The 27081-nt window shown below is 33.3% G+C and overlaps 1 protein-coding gene across 19 annotated transcripts in view; it reads left to right on the top strand.

Moving 5' to 3' along the window:
* Positions 1 to 27081, top strand: part of EHBP1 (EH domain binding protein 1) — a 668483-nt gene that overhangs the window by 540884 nt on the left and 100518 nt on the right. For all 19 annotated transcript variants that reach the window (XM_081069113.1, XM_081069112.1, XM_081069122.1 and 16 more), the window contains one exon: positions 26567 to 26745. In XM_081069113.1, coding sequence (XP_080925239.1) covers positions 26567 to 26745 — 179 coding nt within the window. The remainder of the gene's footprint in view (positions 1 to 26566; positions 26746 to 27081) is intronic.

Here is a 27081-nt window from a genome sequence, read left to right as displayed (position 1 = left end):
AGCCATGTTCAACAGTGTACTTTGCCATCGCTCCTCCATTTGTTGAATTCAGGATGACCTTTTCATGAATAAAGTCAAATAGGATTAAGGCAGGAATTTTCAACAATGGAAAAGAGCAACAGATGTAGCCGACTTTGAACGTGGGAGGATTTTTGATGCACTGTTGCTTAAAGGGAGTGTCCGTAATGAGGGGAAAAAAGGAAAAGGAAAGGGCAAGGAGAAAATAAGTTTACAAAATATCAAAAATGTAGAAGAGGAATAAAAATAGTCCAAAATACCTCCATAGGTTTTTTGTAATTGTGATGAAATTATCTTGCAATTTAAAAATCACTGTCCTTTAAATTTTCTTTTTTCCTTTTGTATCACAGAAATGTAGTTTAAAATATATACAATATACACTTTCAAAATTATGGATAGAAAATGATATGGTTAGGAAATCAGAATTACTACTAATGATATTTGTGAAGCCTCCTTCTTTCTATCATCTTATTTGTTTTATTTTGAGCTATAAACTGGATATCACACACAAATTCTAAATATAAAATTCTAAATATAAAATAACAAAAGCTACGACTCCAAATTAATCATATGCATAGTGACACCGTAGTTAATTTCTGACTGGAGTATGTGAAACATTTTTAAACAGTTATTGCATATAAATCACTTTATTTCATTTTTTTTGCTTTTTACACAAAAATAGTATGCTGTATAGATTGTCTTTGCAGAGGATTTAATTTAAAATAAATCTAGTATTTGGTGTCTATTATATACTCAATGTACATCCTGGAAGAACTGTTCTGGCATCAATGTCCTCTGGTTCCTGATAATATTAGTCCCTGAGTGAGCATCTGTGGTTTGTGGTAATGAGTAATCTTTGAGCTATAAAAAAGAACCAACATGAATAAAGAAGCATTTAAAATAAAGTGTAATTTAAGACTTCAACTATTAATAACTGGAAGTTCTTTAGAGGTCTTAGTGGGAAAATTTATGAGGAAAAATAAACAATGAAATGGTTATATTTATTTGGTTTATTAAAATTACATGCTAAGCCTTCAAGGGATGTTGTATATGAAATATTCAAACTGCTGAAACTTAATGTGACATTCTTAAATTTCTACCAGTATGAATCTATAGTATAGTTATCTTTCATAATGCCTATAGTGCTAGTTTAAAAATATATGAAGGAATGAATGCACGGAAGAGGATAGTAATAGAGATACTAATAAGTGATTAAATATAAGTGATTAAAAATTTAGGATAAGGAAGAAAAATCGAAACATATTGAGTCAAAACGTTTACTCCCTCAAAGGAGAAAACTTTATCCATAATTTCTTCATCTAGTACAAGGTTTTAAAATAGGTTTCCACCCCCAAACTGTGATTTAGCAGTGATCATTTAAAAATTGATAACATATACCTTCATTCTACCACCACCAACCACCACCAAATCTAAAAAATAATCACTTATCATTCTAATTTATTTTTTGTTTGTTTTCTTTTGCTGTTTGTACTACAAGCAATATAAAGGCTTACAGTGGAAATAATACATGCACAGAAACCAAATAACAATAAATAGGATAGAGAGGTAATATTCAACTCATCTAGTTGTATACATTAACTATGTAGAGCTTTTTGTATGTCAATATACCTCAATAAAGTGGTTTATAAAAAGATAATTTTCATAAAAATTAAAATCGTGACCTATAAATATAGAGGATGCCAAAAAAATGTATACATGTTTTAAGAAAGGAAAAAGGTATTAAAATTGTAATACTCAATATATACCTATAATAAAAGATCAATACAAGTCACGTTTGACTTCTGCAGTTACAACAGGTGCTCAAAGTGGTTATCATCAGTGTCCAGACACTTTTGATTATGGTGAACTACTGCTTGAGCAGTGTTGACCAAAGTGTCCACTTGTAAACATTTTTTTGGCACCCCAGGCATAATATGAATGTGTGTCAAAGACTTTTTAGACTCATTTTTAAATGAGTGACCAGAAAGATGTTACAATCTGGTCAAATGAGAATTCTAAGAACAGACGCATTTATAGATCAGGAATATTGAAATGATGGATGCAAACTGACCTTTTGGTTGGAAGGGTTGTTCCTTCACCAGATTCAGTTTATTTACATTTGTGTAGATAAGAATTGTTTGCATTGCTTTCCTACAAGTTAACTTTAATCTCTGTAGCAGTAGTACTCAGCTGTGGATGATTTTGTCCCCCAGAAAACATTTGGCAATGTCTGTAGATTGTTTTTAGTTATCACACTGGGAGGGTAGTATTACTGGCATTTAATGTATAGAGGGCCAAGGTTGCTCCTACATATCCTATAATGGCCCCCACAACAAAGGATTAACCAATCCAAAATGTCAAAAGTGCCAAAGTTGGGAAACCTTGTTGTTTGTTGTAAAATAACGTGGTTAAAGGCAAAGGCACATATGCGTATAGGTTCAGATAATTGTTGGAGGCTTTAGCGTCACATTGAAAGGACATCAATAATGCCTTTTGTTTATTGTGAAGTGATAGAATTTTCTTTACACTTGTTAAACCTACCACCAGGAATTCACCAGGAATAAAGTGAGTTTATTCCTGGGATAAACTCACTTGGCCAAGGTGAATTATCATTTTAATATATAGTTGGATTTGATTTACTAAAATTTTGTTAAGAATTTTTATATCCATTTGCATGAAGGATATTGGGTTGCAGTTGTCTTTACCTGCAATGTCTTCATGTGGTTTTGGAATTGGGGTAATGCTGGGCTCCTAGAATAAATTGAGAAGTATTTCCTCCTTTTTAGTTTTCTGGAAGAGTTTGTATAGAATTGAGATTGTTTCTACCTTTACTGTTTGGGAGAATTAACCAATAAAGCCATATGGATTTGGGGTTTTCTTTGGGGTAAAATTTTTAGCTACAAGTTAAATATCTTTAATAAATATAGAATTATTCAGGTAATCTATTTCTTCATGAGAGATGTGGTAGTTTGTATCGTTCAAGGAAATTGTCAGTTTCACCTCGGTTACCAAATTTTTTAGCATAAAGTTGTTCATAATTTTCTTTTATCTTGTCAATACCTGAAGAATCTGTAGTTATATTACCACTCTCATTTCTGATATAGGTAATTTTTGTCTTCACTTTTTTTCCCCCGCTGATCAATCTGCCTAAAGGTTTGTCAGTGTTACTATCTTCTCAAAGACTCAGCTGTTCCTTTCATTGATTTTTCTCTGTTGTTTCTGTTTTATATTTCATTGACTTCTACTCTGATTGTTATTATTTCCTTCTTAGTTTCTTAAGATGGAAGCTTAGGTAATTGATTTGTGACCTTCATTCTTTTCTAATATAGGTGTTGAGTGCCTATATATTTCTCTGTAAGAGTTGCTTAGCAGCATCCCACAAATTTTGACATGTCTTTTCATTTTAATTCAGAATACTTTCTAATTTTTTTTAAACCATGAGCTATTTAGGAAGTGTTATTTAGTTCCAAATACTTGGCATTTTTCTAAATATCTTTCTTTTTTTTGATTTTTAACTTTATTCCATTGTGGTTGGAGAATGCACTTCATATGATTTAAATGCTTTTAAAATTATTGAAACTTGTTTTATGGCCCAGAACATGATTATCTTGGTAAATATTCCATATGCCCTTGAAAAAAATGTGTATTCTGCCTGGGCAGGAATTTCTTCATTTTATTCACTTGATATATCCCAAGTGCCTAGAACAATGCCTGGCATTTTTTGTTGACTGCATAAACATATGTGCTCAATTAAATATTTAACACAAAAGAGTTGAACCCAGAGCTGTGGGCCCAGATCAGTGGACTTACTCAGTAAATTCTTATAAGCAAAATCTTTATGGGACCCAAGCCAGGTCAGAGTTTGCTGATAGTCTAGTTTAATACTGGAAACTGAGGAGAAATTCAAAGGTCTATACCAAAGCAGAATTGCTTCTCTGAGTACTAAAAGAAAAATATGTTTGGGATCAGAAGGTAAAATTGTAAACTGGCAACAATAAACTGTGACCCAGTTGCCCAGCAGCATCAGAATTACCAACCACTGTTCAAGGGTGAGTTTGATTTAAAGAACCATCTCTCAAAAGTAGCTTTAGAAAGTTGGACAAAGCTTCTGTGGAAATGTGGCTAAGAAAAAACATTTTAAGGATGTTTTTGTGACTTAAGCTTCATCAGGTCATATTTTAAATAAAGCCTTTAACCATTTATTAAGTTTTTCCTTTATGGCAAGTGTGCACGCCATAAGAAAAGGATTTGGTTTGTCTGTCATTACATTGCCAATCCTAACATTGCCATTCCTAACATGTAATGGATGTTCAGTAAATTTCTGCTGAATGAAAAAAATGTACTACATTGTTGCTTGTGGCAAGTTTCAGCATAATTACACAGAAAAGCTGAGGGGTTTTGCTAGTTTTACCTTAAATTTCCTTATGGGACAAGTCATTAAACTTTTTTGGCTCGGTTTCATCTCTTTCATCCTTAAAAGGTATGCCAGGTTTTAAAGTGCAAGCTAAAATAGCTGCAGGGTCCTCTTGTGAGATACTAACTGGGAATATAGACTTTACATGGGTTAAAACAGGTTCTCAGTAATATGTATTGCCTCGTACTTAATGGATGCTTAGTGCATTTTAACTGAATAAGTGAATCTTCATTCATTCCTCTTTTATTTGTTTTGCAAATGATAAAACCAAAAACCAGAATAGATGTTAAGATTACTATCACACAGCTCTTTAAACTGCAGCACCAGAACTAGAATTAGTACCGTGTTTTTTCTGGGTAGTCTTTCAATCTGAGTCAGCCATAGAGAGAATAATTTTTGTGGGTGCTGAGTCTTCCCTAAAATCCTTAACACCCTGAGATCATACCACAAAGTCATAATTTTGCCTGGAATCACACTCCAAGACCACAGAGTATGCCTTTTAATAACTAGAGCAAGTTATTTAACCTCTCGGTCTCACAGTGTTCTCATCCATAAAATAGGGATAATAGCGTTTATCTCATAGAACTGTTGTGAGGATTAAATGTATTAATATATGTAAAATATGCAGAATCGTGCCTTGTACATAGTATGTCCTGGCTGCTCCTATTATTGTGGTTCTTGTTATTAATATATTTGTCTAGACTCTAACTCAAAAGGCATTAGGCCATTTTCTTGGAGTGTATTTTTAAACCTTTTTTTCTTTAGCAACTTTCAAATCCTTGGGGTTGGAAGTGTAGAGGGTTAGTGAGGACTGAAAAAGAAGAAAAATTTATGATTCTTGTCATTGACAGATTTGTCTTTGTTTCCAGCATACTATTGAACAAGTATCTAGCATGTGTATGTACTGGGGAAGAGAAGTAACAATTGCAAAAACTTAGGATGACTTTTGAATAAAAGTGTGTTTTTTTTCACTTTTAAAAAACTATCATAAATGAAACATATAAATGTACATTCTGGAAAAAGGTATCAGGATTTAAAACATTGTTTTATTTTACAAGGTACTTAGGTTCTTTAATAATGTACTTGGAGAGAGAGAAGTTGTAAATGGTTGAAAACCACTTGTATAGGCCACTTGTGTATGGTAAAGGAGTTGGAGGACAAAGAAACCATCTTTACCTCTTGCGTTATATGACATTACGTTAACTTTTGCAGGATCCCATTAAATGCTGTGTTTTGTTTTCCTCCTTGTCTGGGCAGAGCAGTTATGTTTTGCTGAGGAAGCTGGCCACAAATTACACATGAATGGAATAATTAACAGTTACAGGGAGTACTCATTCTCTGCAGTATCTACCCATAGTGTTCCTGAAGGAAGGGAGGTTGTTAGATAGTACTGGGGGCTTCTTAAGCATAGTAGGCAAAGTACACTGTACTCCCAAGCCTGTTTGCTTGTTGATTTGTAAACAATAAAATAGGAAAAGAACCAGCAATGCATATCATTTTTCAGTACTATTCACCATCTATTAATTGGCTACACCTTACCTACTTGCTACACTGTTCACTAATTCCTTGCAAGCTTTTAAGATTTAACTTCAATACAGAAAAAGTTATTAATAATCAGTAGACATTAAATTGCGGTTGATTTGTTGTAGTATTTATTATGTAGTAATGTAAAACTACAACTATCTGGATTTCTAGTTCGAATATGTAAAAAGTATGAATTATGGGTAATTCCCACTCTTAATTTATATTAGTTTCAGCCCTGGTTCCATCTCTACTGGAGGGCATGGAGCATTTCATCACTATGAGGAACCCAGTTTCTAGTCCGGTGCCTTTAGAAAAATAAATACCATAGCGGAATAAAGGAATAAACGTCTGTTTTGATGCTGAGCCTCTTCGCTAGCTATTCTCAAAGTGTGGTCTGTGGAGGTCCATGAGACAGTTTGATGGGTTTGGGAAGTGAACCCATCATAGTAATCAAGACATTATTTGCAGGGGGCTGAATGGATGGCTCAGTTGGTTAGAGCGCGAGCTCTGAACAACAGAGTTGCCGGTTTGATTCCCAATTGGGCCAGTGAGCTGTGTCCTCCACAACTAGATTGAAGGACAATGACTTGGAGCTGATGGGTCCTGGAGAAACTCACTGTTCCCAATAAAAAAATAAATAAATAAATAAAAGACATTATTTGCTTTTTTCAGTGCTGACATTTGCACAGATTGGGCAAAAGCACTGGTGGGTAAAACTGAAGGTACCAACATATGAATCCAGGCAGTGACACGAAGCAGTTAGTAGTAGTCATTGTATTCTTGATGGCCATGCACTTTTAGGTTTTTTTAAAAAAAGCCATTTCACTTAAAAATGCCTTCATAAGTCAGTATAAAAAGTATTAATTTTATTAAAGCTTGATTTTTTTTTAGAGTACCTGTTCTGCTAATATTCTATGTGACAAAATGGCAAGTATGCATAAAACACTTTTGTTGCATACAAAGTACTACCATTATCTCCAGGGAAAGCACTTTCACCATTATTTGAATTATAATCTTGGTTAGGCACCTATATCAAGGAACACCATTTTTACTTGAAAGAATGACTGACACACTGTGGTTAGTTAGACTTGGTTATTTGGTAAATATTTTCTGGAAAAGGAATAGAATGAATCTGTCACTTCAAGGGAAACAACTGACAGTAGTTTGTTGCCAATGATAAAATTAGAGTTTTCAGGCAAAAGTTAGAATGTCGGAAAACATATCTGCCACTTGGAGCTTGAGATCTTTCCAATACTTAAAAAACTTTTCTGAAGAGATTGGTGATGATATTAAGAAATGTTATTTTTTAATATTATGTAACGCAACGTTTCAACATTTGGAAGAGATGTATAATTCAGCGAATCAATATTTTCCAAATGAACAATGAATGATGTGTCAAAATTATGTATAGATAAAAGTTCCTTTCAGTGTGCAAGATAGGTCAATTGATTTTAATATACAGAGTTTGAAAAGTTCATCAGTATGGTTTCATATTCTACGTAGCAACTAAACATTAAGAAAAGAACACTAGTGAGTTTTGGTGTAGTATCCAAAAAAGGATATCCACAATTGTCTGACATGCTTTTATTAATTTTTTCCCCAAAATGGAGTCACTTTTACTAAACCACACCCAAACCAAAACTTAAAAACCTGAAATGCTTTTAAAATTCCCTTTCCAACTACATATCTGTGTGCTGGGTTTTCTTCATTTACTTCAACCAAAACAGCAGAACTCAACAGATTAAAAACAGGAGCAGATATGAGAATCTAGCTGCCTTCTATTAAGTCAAAGATTAAAGAGATTTTTAAAAAATGTGAAACGGCATCATTCTTCTATTTTTCTTTGTGAAATATAATTTTCAGAGAGCTATATTAACGTGTAAAGTTTACTGTTGTTTTTAAAAGAATAAATATTTTAAATTTTGTTTTAATTTCTAATGTAGTAAATATCAGTAGAAATAACTACCTAAACAAAAGCTTTTGGGGAATCCTCAATAATTTTTAAAAGCGTAGAGGAGCCCCAAAATCCAGAACTTCAAGAATTGCTGCTCTCTGTCATCTCTGTATCTCTCCTTCACCTCTGATGTTAGTCGGAAGCCTGAGACTTTTAGGAGCTAGACCTGTCTTTGTTTCTGGGTTTGCCTTGGAAATGATCCAGATTAAGCCAGACATCCATTTGGGTAGACATTGGAAGTTTCAGATTTTCTGTTTCAGGACTTTGGTGAAGATCCTTCAGAGATCTAGCTCAAATGACATTTGTAAGGCATATGTTGACATCACTTTCTACCCTGTGATCTGCAACACTATGTAGGAACTTATTTTATAACTTTCATCAAATTGTGTTACAGTAGTTGTTTATGCCTGCCTGCTCACTTGTGAATTCTTCAATGCAAAGAACCCTTTCTTACCTTTGCATCCTTGGTGCCTTTCATTGGAGGACTGCAATGCATTTTGTAAAGATTTGTTGATAACTTCCCTATCAGAATCTGTGTTAAGGAACAGTTTTGTTGATTTTTTTTTTAAAGTATTACAGTAGGAATTAAAGTAGGTCTTTCTGAGATCCCTGCATATCAAATTCATTATAATGAAGCATAGCATATAAACATGTAGCATTGTTGACTCATGGAAGTTTTCATATCAAAATGCGGTTATTTAATTATTTTTTCTTTTAAAAAAATTGATATATTCTTGGTGTTAATTGTATGTGTGTTTAATGCAGCTTGGCAAAATGGAATAAAAACACTTTTGTTTCATAAAAATGGTCTCCAGTCTTGAAATTTACGACTATAAAAATCATCTATAGTCAAACCATTCATGCATTGTTTGTTTTTTGGCAGGCCCCTTATCGGAAGCTGGTCTCTAAAATATGGATTATAATAAGTCACAGGATTGTTGCGAGTATTTTTATTAGACATAACTAGGCTTTTGTGTTATTTAAAACAGTAGCTTCCAGAGTGAGATGTGTGACCCCAAGGAATACCCAGGACAATCCATTGGGTGTGGGAAGAATATATTCAAACTTGTATCTACATGTATTAATCTAAAATTAAGAAAGAAATTAAGCTTTACTAATATTTAAAATGCAATTTAACGTGTGTATCTTCACTCAGCCAGCATATCTATATATTAGAGGGTCATGTCTCAGGTAGACTATGGAAAGTATCTTGTTGAAAGGGGAGTACAAATACGAGAGAAAGCTTCACATCCATACTTTTGTCAGGAAATTATAAGTTTCCACTTATATGCATTGGCCGTTCATATTTCTGTAAACTTCCACTCACATTCATTACATTGGCCTATCACATGGCTGGCTATCTTACGCTGTATAGTAAGTTAGGAAAAGTGAGTACCAGAATTTTCCTGATTCCTTAGAAGAAGCAGACATGAGAATGGATGTTGGTTAGCAGTCAGTCTATAGTGTCTGTTACAGAAATATTTTCATACTATTTTATTGCTAAAAACACCACCTTTGTCACCTATGTAAGCTCATATCAATATAACTCAAGAACCTGGAAACAGAATCTTCTAACCTGTTTTTAAAGTCCAAATAAAAATTATTAATGGAGTTTTAACTGCAACTGACATCAGAGAATAAAAGCTAGATGAATATCAATAAAAAATCTTTTGCATAATTGGTAGATGGGATTGAAAAATGAGTATCCTGATATAGTAAACACAGCCAATGATGTACTTTTTGCATTTAGATTTATGTATCTTTGTGATGTGTCTTTTTTAGCTATGGCAGCCATTCATACCAGGTTTCAACATATACACTTTAGAATTAGACTTTCAAATTATTAAACCAACATTTTCAAAAATAATTAAGCCATTTTTTATCACATTGTTTATTTTTATGAGAAAAATTGATTTTTATACTGTGAATAAGTTAAAATATTTTGCTAATTTCATCTTTATATTTTTAATTTTTTACTTATGGTATATGTTTTATAATATACAGCAGTACATGTGTATACTATCTAAATAAATGTATTCCTATGAGAATGTGTTTCTCTTTTTTTTTGATGCTGGTATGTGATAAAAGTTGGACACACTAGCCTACATATTACTGGAATGTACACTTATTTCTTCCATAAAGGTTTTATCCAAGTATTCAGTATAGAAAATTGTGTTTAAAAATACGTATTTCTTACTATCAACAGCTACTCTGTTGATCCATTCAGCTACTCTGACCACATGGCAGTAATCAGCATTTCCAGTTCTATTCAAACATTCCATCTAGTTGTGATCATAATGATTTAGTGATTATGGTTCTTCTGAGAACCATATAAAACCTCAAATTTATTTAATTCTTTTAAATGTTTTTCTTATTAACTCATATTATGATCCAATTGGAATCCATAACTATACTTAAATAATTGGTAGCAGTGTGACTACTTTATGATTTTTCTGTTTGATTTTCAATGGAAGTTTTCAGCCATGTAAAAAAGTAAAAGGATCCTTTACAATTAATACTAGTGTGCCCATCTTTCAGCTTAAGATAAAAGAGGTATAATTGAAGCTTCCTGTATAACCACAGTTACATTTTAAAGTGTATTTTAAGTTAAATAACATAATTCCATTTTAAATTTGAAACAGTGTTCTGAGTATGTTATTCGTCTGCTTTTTTGAACACTCCCCTGATTGATAACCTCTCAAGAAAAATATAGAGTTAGGGAACTCAGAAAAACAAAGTTTATATATTCTGTGGTAAACTCTGCTTTCTATTTCTGTCCTCATCTGATAGTAGGGATAGTGGATGGGACAGTGATACCTGATGGAAACAGTATTCCACCTATGCTTATGGTCAGTAGTAATTAACCCAATTCTTTCCTATTGGTACGAGATACCAAATTTAGATGATCACAAAGCCTCAAGGTGTATACCACTCTTTGCTACACTTTCTGGTGAAGAGGGAGGAATGGCTGGATGTTGTCCTACTTCAAATGGCAAACGATGTCTGCATTTTCCCTTCTAGAAACTCACCAGCTGTACTTCCATATTGATGTTTCTCCATAATCACACCTTCCATTTATTTTTGGCTACATCTATTGTGATAGGATGACAGAAAACACTTCTGTCTTAAGATCACTTAATACATTTTCAAAGATAAGTAACCAAATAATCAATATATTCTATTGTAATGGTAAGAGATTTGCCAGATGATCTTTTTAAAAGGCCTATTCTTACTAGAGAATCTATGAAAATGATCAGTTATTATATCTCATATTAATGTTTTGCTGATTTTTCACTAAAGACAACAAAAGTCTTTGGAGTTATTCAGTTTTAAATGTACAAATTAGAAAAGACACACACACACACACACACACACACACACACACACACACACACAGTGCTGCTTAATGTTTTGTATCCCCCAAGATGTAGTTACCGCCCACTCGGGGCATGCTTAGACTTGGTTGGTAATTACAATTGAGCTGTAAAATATTTTGACAGTTTCCAACTGTTGTGTACTTGTTAGTCATTTGGTGGCAAATGCAATTTGGTGAGGTTTTTTGGTGGGGCACATTTAATTAAGAATCTTTCAATTAAGTAGTATGCCACACTAAGCATTAATACAAAGATTTGCAGCTATGAGCTACTTTTACTTTTTACCCAAGTTCAGTAAATATGTTTCGTTAAGAACACTACAGTGTAGTGAAGCTTGCTATGCTTTTATGCTTCTACTTTTCTTTACAAGCTTTTACTTGTCGTATAGTAAAGCCCAGAACTTAATTTGTAGCCTGAACATTGTGTATGATTTTCCTAGGTAAATGAATTCATAGTAAATAAATCAAATTGCTCATGATAATTATAGGACTAAAAAAGAGAGATGGGATAGATTTTTGTTGCATGTTTTTATCCTCTTTTTATAACAGCAAAGCTCCTAATAATAAGCTAATTTGGGCAATATGACAGACAATTCCTAGAAAGAAAGTGTCAAACCTTTGAAGTCAAGGAAGGTTGCCTGTTTAGATTGAAGAGTATAGCTGAAACATTTTTAATCTCTGTTAAACCTACAGCATTTAGGTAAGTCATTTCTAAAATTATACAGCCAAATATAATGGAAAAAGTTTAAACCTCAGTCAGTGTATCCAACAGTAAAACAGTGAAAAAAAGCTCATACTCAAATCACTTGAAAAACCTATTATTTAAAGATTGTAATTGTCTCTGTGGACATCTTCAGACGTTTTATTCTTTCTATTTTGTTGATAATGAGTTTTGATCATGAGACCAGCAATATGACAGGATTCTTAGGAAAAAACAGGTATTCTGTGAATCCAGTTCATTAGTTCTTTAATCTTTCTATGTTTTCCTACAAAAATATGTTAATGTGATCTGTAAAAATAAAAACAAATGTTATATTGAATTAATTTTTCCTCCATCAATTTAGGCTTTATTTTGAAATGTATAATCTCCCCAAATTATCAATGTTGGAAAATGCATTACATAAATCGTCTTTATTTGCATTTGTAATATATCTATTCAGTGAGCAAAAGGGCTGAAATGGAGTCAGGAAAGGGTGAGGATAAGTTGCTAATTACTTGCTCAAATTAGAGAAGTGAGTAAAGTAACTAAAAATATTGAGTTGGTTCCATGGCTGTACAAATTTGTAAAATTCATGAAACTGTACACTTCAAGAGGGTGAATTTTGTTGTATGTAAATTATACTTCTATTAATCTGCCTTTTAAAAATAGGAAAAAAAATAAGCTGAGAAAGAAAGCCCAAGTCAGCATCCCAATACCATAAAAGTATTAATTATACTGCTAACTTAGTCAAGAATTACATCTATGATTGAATATGATTTACCCCTGTCCAAGGAAAGCCAAAATTTGCAGAAAGGCTGGATAAACAGTATAAGTATTTCCTTAGATATTATATTAATTCATTCTATTTATATATTCTATTGAGTTATTAATATATAAATTAAATATGTGTCTGTTGGAAATATCTAGAAAATAGGAGGTACTTTTCCTGTGGTTAACATGCCTAGGTAAGGATTTCTCTCCTGTTTATGTTTTATGTGATCTATATGTGGATTTTAAAAAATTTATATTGGTATTACCATATAAAAGTGTCTCTTTTATAAGATCTTTATTGCAGAAATTTAGGTTTTATGCATATTTTAAATATGTACCAGAAGAGGAGTCTTATAATTAGATTACTTCATTAAGATGATCTATTTAAATTACTAAAACTATTTAATTTTACTAATTTATATATTGGTAACATATCTAACACTTAAAATATGTTCAGTAACATTTAGAGCTACAGGAAAATAGGTTTGCTCTGAATATTAAAATAAAAGCATGACATTTAGATGAATATTAGATTTTTATTTTTTACTCTTTCTAATATTATTTAAGAAAAAACCCAAAAAGTACTGCATAAGATAACACACTGGCTGAGCCGTTGGCACTTTTATCTATCTCATTTTACTTAAATGTTAATATTAAATATTCTGAAGGTATCCATTTTACCTAGCTAATTATTAGAATTTATACAAACAGGATGGTTACTTGGAGTGGTATTAAAATGATTCAAAATTTATTTAGAAAACAGAATGTTTAAGGATAATGTTTTTTAAACAGTTAGAGGAAGAGGTGATGGTTAATGAGGTTTGATTATCCCTATAGGATATTAAAGTTCATTATAAAATAGCAGTGTGCTGCTGAAAAGCGAAAGCAGATCACTGAAGCAAAATGTCCAGCCCAGAGATGAATGTGATCTTATTCAGGCATACATCTATACTTAAATACAATTTAATATGTAATAAAGGAAGCATCACAGAACAATGAAATATTATTCAGGAAATGATGTTAGAATAATAATTCAGAACCTTAATTCAGCCATTCACTGAAATATATTCTAGATAGAGGAAAACATTAAAACAGTAAATTTTAAAAAATGAAATTATTTTTAAAAGAAGAAGAAGAAAATATTATTTACCAAATATCTGGAGGGAAAATAACTTTCTAGAAGCAAAAGAAGCAAAAGATAACACAAAAGAAAAAGACAAGTTGACAAGTTGGACTATATAAAAATTAAAATGAAATGACTGACATTAAAAAGAAACATCTTAAAAAAAAAAAAGAAACATGATGAGTAAGGAAATTTTTCATGGACTAGAAAAAGAGCTAAAGTATTATTAATATATCATAAAAGAAAACATTAAGTGACAGAGTTAGGATTTAAACTGACTGACTCCAATGTCCAGTATGCTCTTAACCTCAATACTGTGTTCTTATGCTGCATATCCTTGTGAACATAACTTCTCCCTCACAGCAGTCTGTATATGGTTTAGTTATACTAAATTTACAGGAGAATTGGACTTCTTTTCATTTTTTATAGAAAAAAACTTTCATGAAAAATTATAGGAAACTTTCATTAAAAATTATAAGAATAAAATATACATGATTTTAAGTTAATATACATGATTTTAGGTTAAGTTAATATTTAACGTGATTTTAAGTTAATATCCCTTAGAAAATGCATCTACAAGCAGCTCCTCTTTACTGTGGATCAATACTTGTTAGATTACGTAAGATACAGGCAGTGTCACTGAAAAGCCACAAGAATATCCTGGAAAATAAAAATATTTCTGGCAAAATTGTGCAGCAGAAAAAATGACTAAAATAGAAATGGATGGAACTCTCCTAATAAGCTAGGGTTTTGCCTACTTTACATATTATTGCAAATGGTTGGATGTTGATGAAAAAGAGTGGTTTGGAGCTTCCTGGTAAAGCAAATGGATATATGGAGATAACTCAAATTTAGAATATGAGAATACTATCTCTTAAAATTCATTTGCTCTTGAGTTTCTAACTTTTTCTGTTTTTCCTTTGTTCTGTGGTCTCACACTCCTGACTTGCCCGTCTACTGCTGTTATTATTTTAAAGATACCATAGTGGCTATATTTTACCCTAGTAATTTGAAATGTTTGTGTGTTTTTTTTGTTTGTAGTAATTCTAAAAATTCTTACATACTCTTTTAGAAATCCACTGACCCCCAAAAAATTTTACAAAAGAGTCATTACAAAATTATATAATGTTAGGATTCACAGTCTTTCATCTAATTCTTAAACAAGAAAATCCACTAAAGAAATACTTTGCAAGTTAAAGATAGTCAAATTTTTCATAATTCTTTTATTCCTATTTAACTGACTTGAGAGAATGTATGACTATTTTATGAATTGAGTCTGTATTGTTAGGATTAACATGTGTATTGTGTGATTTGCATGTGTGTTACAGTAAATAAGCTTTCAGATACATGTAAAAAAAATGCATCAGGTGTGGGATTTTATTCTATTTGTAAGGTAATCAAATAGCCTGTTAATGTTTTGTGGATTTCTGAATGAAGACATAAAACTCCTGAGTCAGAGACAAAGGACTTTATTACTCACAGCATGAGCAGTGGCATATTTATGTCAGTTCCTTTGCGACCAAGTCCCATAGGGATGACATGAATGGTCATATGGTTGCTGCATACACAGTGGGTTTATATCACAGCTAAAGAACATTGCACTTGGGAAATGCACTACTTTTATAGCAATCATTAAACAAGCCTGCTCTGTGTCCCAGAAGGAGCTACTACCTCATGCTTAAAGGCTGCTTGCTTTTCTGTGAAGAATGACCTGATAAAGAGCAGTCAGGACTTCTCATTTTTGGATAACCCAGGAAGATGTGTAGGAGCATGAGAGATGTGCAGAGGAGTGTCTCCCAGTGCTCTGGGAGACACCTGATGGTGTCCCACAGGTTCCTTAGGCTCTATTGACTTTCTTAGATGCTGTAATTTAAATTGTTCTGTGTTCCAGTTCACTGATTGTTCTGCTTGCTCAAACCTACCTTTGAATCCCTCTAGTGAATTTTTCATTTCAGTTATTGTACTTTCATCTCTTGAATTTGTTTTTGGTTTCTTTTTAGGTTTTCTCTTTATTGATATTTCCATTTTGTTCACATATTATTTACCAAATCTCTGGAGGGAAAATAACTTTCTAGAGAGATTATTTGAAGAAATAATGGCTGAAAACTTCCCAAGTTTGATGAAAGATATAAACACCAAGATTAATTATCCAAATAGGAAGAACTCAAAGAGATACACACCAAGACACAATCAAGCAAAATGTTGAAAGACAAAGACAAAAAGAATTTTGAAATCAGCAAGAGAGAAGTTACTTGTCACATGCACGGGATCCTCAAAAAGATTATTAGCAGGTTTCTAATCAGAAACTTTGGAATACACAATGCAGTGAGCCTCTAGTATTCAAAATACTAAAAGAAAAGTACTGTCAATTAAAAATTCTTTATCTGGCAAAATTGTTTTTCAAAAGTGAGAAAATCACCATGCATGGCCAGAGAAAGGCACCGACTCAACAAAGACTTGTAAAGACCCTAAGTTTATACCTCAGGCTAATCCATGGCGTGGAGACAGCCTTAAACAATTTTAAAAAAAGAAAAAGTACAAAACCTAAAGAAGGGGTTGTTCCCCATTAAATGGACTTGACACCCTTGTTGAAAATCATTTGACCAAATGTGCACATTATTACACTCAAATATCCAGTTTTGAACAAAAAAAATCACAAGGAATACAAAGCAATGGGAATACAAAGCAATGGGAAAGTATAGCCTATTCATCTGAAAAGTTAAGACATAATATGTTTTCTTCTTTTTCTTTTAAAAATAATTTCATTTTTTTATTTACTCTTAAAATGCTTTCCTCTATTTAGAATATATTTCAGTGACTGGCTGAATTAAGATTCTGAATTATTATTCTAACATCATTGCCTGAATAGTATTTCATTGTTCTGTGATGCTTCATTTTCTTGACTTTTTTCACATCTTCTTTTACTTCTTTGAGTATCTTTAAGACATTTGTTTTCAAGTATCGGTCTAGTAAGTGTATCATGTGTTCCTTCTCAGGGATAGTTTCTGTTGGTTATTTTTTTACTTTATTATATATTAAATTGTATTTAAGTGCATATGTATGTCTGAATAAGATCATGTTCATCTCTGGGCTGGACATTTTGCTTCAGTGACACACTTGTGCTTAAAAAGGAAGACTTAAATTACTAAAATCAGAAGGGAAAGTGGACATTACTACCAATTCTAGAGAAATAAAAAAGGTCATAAGGTAGTACTTTGAATGCCAAAAAACTGGATACCTTAGATGAAATGGAAAAATTCCTAGAAACGCAAAACCTACCAAGGCTGAATCATAAACACAAAACCTGAACAGACCTATAGTTCATAAGGACATTAAACCAATCATCAAAAATGTCCCAACAAAGAAAAGCCCTGGACCTGATGGCTTCACTGTGGAATTTTACCAAACATTTAAAGAAGAAACAAATATTCTCTGAGTTTTCCCAAAAATTGAAGAGGAGGGAACACTCTCTAATTCATTCTAAAAGGCCAGCATTGCCCTGATACCAAAGACAGAGATACTACAAGAAAAGGAAACTACAAAGCAATGTCCCTACTACAAGAAAAAAAAAAACTACAAAGCAATTATCTACAACATACCAGCAAACTGAATTCAGCAGCATATTAAAAGAATTATACATCATGACCAAGTAGGATTTATTCCTGTAATGCAAGGATGGTTTGACATAAGTAAAATTGATCAATACTACATTAATACAATGAAGGATAAAAATCACATGATTATCTCTAGATATAGGAAAAAGCATTTGACAAAATTCAACACCCTTTCATGGTAAAAAACACACACACAAAAAAACAAAACACTCAACCAATTAGGAATAGGCAGCTACCTCAAGATAATAAAAGCCATATATGAAAAACCCATGAATATTATATTATACCCAACAGTGAAAGACTGAAAACTTTTCCTCTAAAAGTAGGAGTAAAGCAAGGATGCCCACTCTTGCCACTTCTATTCAACATAGTACTGGAAGTCTTAGCTAGAGCAGTTAGGCGAGAAAAAGAAATAAAAGGCATCCAAATTGGAGTAAAAGAATTAAGATTTCTCTGTGCACAAGTGATATGATCATATATATAGAAAACCCTAAAGAATCCACCAAAAATCTGTTAGAGCTAGTGAGTTCAGCCAAGCATACAAAGTCAACACAAAAATCACTTGCATTTCTATCACTAACAGTGTCCAATCTAAAAAAGGAAGTTAAGAAAACAGTTTCATTTAGAATCATGTCAAAAAGAATAAAATACTTAGGAATTAACCTAAGTATCACATTACAGCGTCAGGAATGCAGCACCATATCCATGCCCTCCCCCTTGTCCTCATGAGCTATTCAGTTATAAGGTGACAAGACCAGGCTGGTAAGTGTAGAACGCACTGGTTTATAAAAGACAGGAGCTTGTAACAGCCCATACTTAACAACTATCGTATCCCTCCAGGGACACATTTCACTGCAAGAATCACACTATGCGCAGGGAAGCTGTGGCCTTTGTTTTTCAGTAGGCATTTATAGTTTATCGACAGGCTTCCAAGTTTACATGCAGTTCACCAAGCTGGGATCATTTCAACAATAAATAGTGTTGCCTGGTAACATCTGACATTTCACATTATTCTTCATTCAGTATATTTCCATGGAAATGTTTTTAACTCGAGGTCATTTCCTCATGAAGAAAGGGTTTAGATCTGTTGGTTAAACCTTTCCCTGGGGGGGGGAAATTTGTATCTTTATATTACTCAGTCTTCCAATCCATGAATATGGTCTATGTTTCCATCTGTTTAGGGTTCTTTTATTTTCTCACAATAAAATGTGATAGTTGTTTTTTCCTTAATAGCAGTCATGTACATTATTTGTAGGTTTATTCCTTAGTACTTGGTATCTTTAGACCTCTACTATGAGTGGTCTTAAAATTTTTAATTTTTGACTGCTTTAGTTGGTGTACAGGAATGCAGTTGGTTTTGTACATTGTGTTGTGTATCCAGCAGCCTCTTTAAATGCTCTTATTAATTTTAATTATCTGTAGATTCTTTTGCATTTTCTACATACTTATATTATTTGAAAATATTGGCAGTTTTACAATTTTGTTTCTTTTCCAGTATTTATACCCATATATCCTTTTCTGGCCCTAATGTCATAGCTACGACCTCCAATATAATATTGAATAAAAGTTATGATAGAATCTCAATCTCAAAGAGGAAACTAAATGTTTCACAATTGTAGGCTTTTTTCAAGTTAAAGAATCGTCTATTACTACTAGTTTGCTAAGATTATTTTATAGAATATAAATGGATCTTAAATTTTACTAAATGCTTTTCAGCACTGATTTAGGTGATTGTTCTACATATTTTAAAATTTTTTCTTATGATCTGTTAATATAGCAAGTTACTTCAATAGATTTGCTAATGTTAAGTCAAATGTGTATTCCTGGGATAAATCCAGTTTGTTCAGTTTATAAATTGCCAGATTCAGTATGTTAACATTTTCATTAAGACTTTTGTCTCTATATTCAGGACAGGTTTTCTTATAATTTTGCCTTATACTGTTGAGTTTTTGTATCAAGATTTGCTAGGATCATTAAATGAGTTGGGGAATAAACCTATTTTTCTCTTCTGGAAGAATTTGTATAATGTTGGAGACATTTCTTCCTTGAATGTTTGGTGGAAATTATCAGTGAAGTCAATTAGAATTTTGTTTATACGAAAGTTTTTAATCACTAATTGAGTTTCTCTAAAGTTATAGAACTATCCAGGTTTTCTATTTCTTCTAGGTATACTTTTCTAGGAATTTACTTCCCTCTATCTTGGTCAGTTACACTAGAGGTTTAATTGATTTTGCCCTTTCAACTTTTGACTTTGTTTATCCTTTTTATTGTATGCTTATTTTCTATCTCATTTTTTTTTGGTTCTCATTTTTGTTGTATTTTTTCTACTTTTGAGGGTGGAGTATTGCATTTTGGGAGCCTACCAAACTGCAGCTCTACCTGTCAACTCACTATTCCAGATCACCCATTACAGACGCAGCACTGAGAGCTTTGTTCACTCTCTAGTTTTCTATTTTCTTCAGGTGTTGGCTTGGGGATAGTTGTTTGATGTTTCTTCAAAGATTTTCTAAAAAATACTTTGTTTAGCTTTTTAGAAGTTATGTTCAGGTGGTAGTCCTACTTTATGTAAGCAGGAATTCTTCCCAATATTTTTTAAAATTACAATGTGGTCTTCCTGATTGTCTAATAGTCGAATAAGAAAGCTGGTGCAGATGTTCTCACTTTTACTGTTGTTTGGGGCTTACCAAATGTTAAAATTTATCCAAAATTCCCTCAACCATTTGCAATAATTTGCGATATTTGGGCAAATGCTCCGAAGAGCAGCATTAGGGAGACCAAAATGTTCTACAGCTTTGGCAATGGTAGTAGTGTACGTGTATCTTATCACTCTGGACATAATTAACCTAGTTCCAGTTCTAACCAGTAATGTAAAATCCAACAGAATGGGCAAAGATTTTTATTAGCATTATACTTCTAGGGTTTAAATTGTTTGGATCAGTTGCCTGTTTTGAATTAATTAATTTGCATACGTGGAGCAGTGATTTATGCTCTGAAAAAGTTAGGAAGTTGAGACAATTCCTAGTTTTAAGAGTTTCTGCTAAAGTCCTAAATACGAATTAATTATCTTGAAACATGAAATGTATGTGTTTAAGAGCACAGACTCTGGAGTGGGAACACCTAGGTATAGATTCTAAGTTTTTTTGTAGAGGGATGAACTGAACATATTATAGTAAAAATACTATAAGAGAGACACAAAGTCAAAAGAACATTGAAGGGCCGGCCCGGTGGCTGAGGCAGTTGGAGCTCCATGTTCCTAACTCTGAAGGCTGCCAGTTCGATTCCCACATGGGCCAGTGGGCTCTCAACCACAAGGTTGCCGGTTCAACTCCTCGAATCCCACAAGGGATGATGGGCTCGGCCCCCTGCAACTAAGATTGAACACGGCACCTTGAGCAGAGCTGCCGCTGAGCTCCCAGATGGCTCAGTTGGTTGGAGCGCGTCCTCTCAACCACAAGGTTGCCGGTTCTACTCCCACAAGGGATGGTGGGCTGCACCCCCTGCAACTAGCAACGGCAACTGCACCTGGAGCTGAGCTGCGCACTCCGCAACGAAGACTGGAAGGACAACCTGACTTGGAAAAAATGTCCTGGGAGTACACACTGTACCCCAACAAAGTCCTGTTCCTCGTCCCCAATAAAATGGGGGAAAAAAAGAACATTGAAAAGGGTTTCGACTGCCTGGGAGTTGGGAAGAGATTTCATGTGGGAGATGGCAATTGAACTTAATCTTGATGGTGGGGTGGAATTGTAGCAGTTGTACTTGGGACAGAAGATATTCCAAGTGGGGTGACAATCTGTATGATCAAAGCTTGAAAGTAGGAGAACTAGGGGCTAGGTAGGAAAGAAAAGAGAATGGTGAATCATCCTAGAGAGTAGATATGTTGACAAATATTTGTCAGTTCTCAGAAGTATTTTGACATTTTGTATGTTTTTGAAAGCCATTAGGGTCTTTGACCTGTGTTTTTAGAAGGTTGTTGCTATGACAGTGGTTCAGATAAAGGGAGAATTTGGAAGAAGGAAGACCTATTAGAAAGATTTTGCAATAGCCTTGGCAAAAGAAGTTAGATTGCAAAAACATTCCAACAGTAGGATCAAAATTGCCCATGAATTAGCTAGTAAGGGTGAAGGAGTTCAAAGCTGATGCTGAGATTAAATGTCTAGACAATTGGTACAATAGCAGTATCATTTGCAAACATAATGAAAATGAAGCAGGTTATTACAAAAGATTATAATTACAGTTTTGAACATAAATTGAGTTTGAATTTTATATGGCAGGAAGGACAGCCAGTGGGAAATGTCAACTTGAGGTAGTTTGAACTATAAATGTGTATTTGGGAATCATCTGCATGGAAGTGAAAGTTGGAATCCTGAGAGTGAATCAGCTCAAAGTGTGGAGAGAGAACTATTTAGAGCAATACCTAGAAGAATATGTCCTTGTATCAGTGGAAAAAGGGAGACAGCAAAAGAGAAAGCAACTCTAGTTAAAAGGGTGGAGCAGGAAAAAAATTGAATTGAAATTTCTTGCAGCTATTAAAATTTAGGAAATTTTGTAACAAGTTATTTGACTAGGTTTTCTGAAAAAAAGATCCTGATGGCATTGTTAACAAGAATACCTAGGTGGCCTGGGCGGCCAGATGGCTCAGTTGGTTAGAATGTGAGCTCTGAACGACATGGTCGCTGGTTCGAATCCCACATGGGCCAGTGAGCTGCGCCCTCCACAACTAGATTGAAGACAATGAGCTGCCAGGGGGGCAGCTGGATTGCTCAGTTGGTTAGAGAGCAAGCTCTGAACAACAAGGTTGCTGGTTCAATTACCACACGGGATGGTGGGCTGCGCTCCCTGCAACTAAAAATCAAAAACAGCGACTGGACTTGGAGCTGAACTGTGCCCTCCACAGCTAAATTGAAGGACAATGACTTGGAGCTGTTGGGCTCTGGAGAAACACACTGTCCCTCAATATTCCCCAATAAAATTTATGGAAAAAAAAAGAATACCTAGGTGACCTTACTATCTTTAATATGTAATATGCTATATTAACAGAAATAATATATTAAAATTATCTATATTGGAACATAGAACTATTAAGTAAAACAGTAGTCTCAAGTCCTATTTATTCTCTACTGCCACCACTTCAAACTGGCTGTATAATCATGATGGTTGACACTTAACTGTAGTTCTCAAACTCTGATCAGTGCAGTTTCATTCACATTGTGGCTGATTTAGAGAGAACTGGTAGGATCGCCTAGTCGAGCAGACTGATCATTCTAATCATAAAGTTTTAATTAGAATGGCTTTTATAAATTTCCTCTCTCAGGGCATAAAAAGGACAACTGTAATATCCGTGCTTTACTTTCCCAGCATATTAAACGGAGGTGCTTTCTATACATCTGATCATTGCAGAAATACAAGAAAGAATTTGTAAAGTGTTATTCCAACTTTTCAAAGTTAGATTTTATGCTTAATGGCCAGATTTTGGTGTCTTCCTTTCTTTGGAAAGCAATAAATTAGTCATTCTGAGCTTCTTTTTTCACCAAAACCATAAATAGATACATTGCCAAGAATTCCAAGTACCCCATTTTGCACATAGAGTACCAAGATTATCTTCTTAAAGCCTTGTATGCAAAATAATTTTTCCAGTATCTTGAAGAAATTGATGGCCTTTGAAGTTTCCAAAACTGTGTACCATACATTGTGCTAAGTGTTTTGCATGAATTCATTCATTTAGCAGTATTTACTGGGTGCCTACTATATGCCAGAAATTGTTTTGGACAGTTGGGGTAGGGTAATAAACAAAACAAAAATCCCTGCCCTCATAACCCTTTTATTTAGTGAGGATGGACAGGTAATAAACATATTTTGGTAATAACCAAAATAAAATGTATGGACCATAAAAAGATGGTAAGTGCTGTGGTAAAAAACAGAGTAAGGTGAGTCAGGAGTGCTGAGCTCCTGACTTTGGTGATGGAGATTGATTGCATTATTAAATAAAGTGGTCAGAATAGGCCTAATGGAGATGATTGCATTGGAGTTAACCATGCAGATACCTGTGAGGAAAGCATCTAGGCAAATGAAACAATCTGTGCAGAGACACTAACGTGGGACCAATGTCTGGGGTATAGAAGGAATAGCAAAGAGGTCAATATGGTTCCAAGTGATTGAAGGAGAGGGTGGTAATGAGCATAATAGGCAGGAGGAGAGGGAGGCAGATCTCGTTGCTACAGCAACACTAAGTACCATTACAATCCTCATTTTATTGACTAGGAAACTGAGACAGAAAGTAAAGGTGGCAACCTACCACATTTACTACAAAATCAGTAGTTGGCAATAGCAAGAAACAAGTAGTTTCATCCATTTATATACTGAAGATTTCAAAATGATTTAACTGCTTATTTCTTTATGACCCTCTTCAAAATATTAGATAAAAGGTCCAACTTTCTGAAGTGGATGATTCATTGAACAATGGCTGTACTTCAATTTTTTTCTTTCTCTGTAACCAACATGACCATTTATTGGGCTTTTAATTTCATCAATGTTTCTTCAATCCATATGACTTCTTTTTTCTTGGCAGTGTAGTAAGCATCCCTGTAAAATGTTTTAGTACAGGGTTTTGTGTTAGGGTAAATCCAAAGTTTAGTTCTTCCAGCCTTTTCATATTGAGCCTCCTTAAAAATAATCATAATGATGTGTTGTGTTTTCCTTAACTTTTAAGTACAGAAAGACACTGTAGAATGTACCATAGTGATAATGACATTTGTACATTACCTATGTACTGATGATTAGAATGAATCAATGTAATGGTAGTTTCAGATCATCTGGCCCATGTATATGCTACTCATGCTGGAATGAATCAATGCTTTAATAATTTGATACAGAAAATATTTTTTTAGTTTTTTAAAATTAAATTTTTTGAGGTAACATTGGTTCATAACATTATATGAATTTCAGGTGTACAACATTGTAATTTGATATCTGTATACTCTATTGCATGCTCACCACCCAAAGTCTAGTTTCCTTCCATTACCATGTATTTGACCTCCTTAAGCCAGTTTGCCCTCCCTCCACCCCCTTTCCTCTGGTAACTACTATTCAGTTGTTTCTATCTATGAGTTTATTTTTGTTTGTTTTGTTAGTTTGTCTGTTACTTTTTGTTTTCTATTTTTCATAAAGTTTTTGTCCTTTTCCATCTGACTTATTTCACTTAGCATAATACTTTCAAGATCCATCATCCATGCTGTCACGAATGGCAACATTTCATCTTTTTCATGGCTGAGTAGTAATCCTGTGTGTTTGTGTGTGTGTTTGTGTGTGTATGTGTGTGTGTGTACCGTATCTTTATCTAACCTGTTGATGAACACTTAGGTTGTTTCCATATCTTGGCTATTGTAAATAATCCTGCAGTGAACATAGAGGTTCATATATCCTTATGATTAGTGTATTCAGATTTTTTTGGTATATCCCAGAAGAGGAATTGCTGTATCAGAAAAATATTTCAATAAAGACAATCATTTAAATAATAGAAAAATTTAAGAAAAGAAATTTATTCGTGCCCAGTTCATTGATCCCCTAGCTCATCCATAGACCATTCTCACTCCACTTCCACATTAAATGACTAGAGGGATTTGAAAATCACAGTGAAAGTCACCATTAGGTGAAAAGGTATTTAGTAGTTCATTTTTATAGATGTTAGATTAATAGTTAAGAAAGCTGTTATTTATTCTAGGGTAAATATTTTACTATATTGGGAATTCCATTTTTACCTACATATTCATACTAAATAGATTTGATCCAAATTTGTTGAATTTTGTAACCTGTGAATTTTTCAGCATTGACTTTGTATAGGTGATGATTTAAAGAAAAACACTTTGCTGTATTCATGGTTGTTTACATAACTTTTTAATCTGACAGTTAATAAAAAATAAATTACATCCTTGGTATTTCTTAGTAGCTTCTCTGAGGAGCAGTGAATGCATAAATCATATTATGTGGGGTTGATTTAATTGTTTAGCACTAACATGCTTTTGTCAAGTGGGGGCATCATTGGTCTTTATTAAGTAAGCTGTGTGGCAAGAATGGTTTGCTTGCTAACCTTAAATGATATTAAGATAAATAATTACTCTCCTTTCACCTTATTTTAGAGGGTCTCTATTTAATATCTATAGCCAGCACTCTTAATTGATAACAAGATTTGAAGTCCAGAAATATTTAGTAGTTTTCTTTTTAAGTTTTCAGTTGTATCAGCCTCTAAAGTTAACATCATAAAATGTGGTTGTTTTTCAGTAAAAGGAAATGTCATGATTTTAAGAATAAATGTTTTAAGATAAAAATTTTATTACGTAGTCTTAGTTTTGTTGTCGTTTTAGTAAGTATATGATCAAGTATATGCTTAAGATTTAAAACACACACATACACACACACACACACACACACCAACTGACCTAATATTCTAAAGCTGCTACTAGTGATAATAAGAAGATATTTTGAGCAAATCCAAATTACATACTGTTGTGTGCTGTTGCTACCAGCATCTGCCTGTTGATAATAACTCTAAATTTGTTCTGCAATTATTAAATTTATGTAAGAAGTGTGTTTGATTATGATTATCATTGTGCTATCTAAAATGTATGTGGTAACTGTATTTAAAAAACTTACTATGATTTTGATCTTTCCATTACTAACAATTTGTACTAGAGTTAGACTTTCAAATATATTATTCTTTAGTCAAAAAGGAACTATATTTATATCTGATTGCATTTGGGGAAAATTTTTTAGGGTGTGATGTGTTTAAATACTTTAATGTAATGTTTCCATCAATATAGCTCTTGGCCTGTTCTTATGTATAAGTTTAAAATCTTTCATATCTTCATCTTTGTCAAGCAAATGCCATAGGCTAAAACCGAAGATAATAACTTAAGATTCATGTCTCTTTCTTGGAGCTTACAATTGCCTTGAATTGACTGTTTTGAAGGACCTACACTGACATCAAAGGGTTCCAAATGCTCTAGTAAGGTCAATTAATGTTAATTTTCATCTTCCATTTGATTATTTTAATGGTTTCCTCTTTTTTATTTTTTCTAGCCAAGTCCTATACCAAGTCCTGTTCTGGGGCGAAAGCCAAATGCTAGTCAGTCGTTGCTTGTATGGTGCAAAGAAGTTACAAAAAACTACAGGGGAGTGAAAATCACCAATTTTACTACATCGTGGAGAAATGGCTTATCTTTTTGTGCAATATTACACCACTTTAGACCAGATTTAATGTAAGTAGAAAATTTTCCATTGCCTATAAATACTTTGTAAATAATAGACAGCTTTTGAAAAAATAAAATAATTTCTTAACACATGTCCTGAAATACTTGACTTTCTATTTCTTTTTATTACCCACACCTCTTTTTAAGAGAAGTGTATGCCAGAAAGAAAAGTTCTTCTTTATTGCTTTATTGATACCTAAAAACAGTCTTTACTGTTTTGTTAAAAATTATTTTTCTCCTTAATCTCATACAAAGAACTGACTTCAAATTATTATGAAAATTGGGTTAGTGTTAAATGAGATGAGACAAGTAAGTCTGTAGCTCTTTGTATAGTGACAACAAGGG

The sequence above is a fragment of the Rhinolophus hipposideros genome (assembly GCF_964194185.1).
Source record: "Rhinolophus hipposideros genome assembly, chromosome: 12".
NCBI lineage: Eukaryota > Metazoa > Chordata > Mammalia > Chiroptera > Rhinolophidae > Rhinolophus > Rhinolophus hipposideros.
The sequence above is the reverse complement of the archived record's forward strand: the minus strand, read 5'-3'. Positions and strand labels throughout refer to the sequence as shown.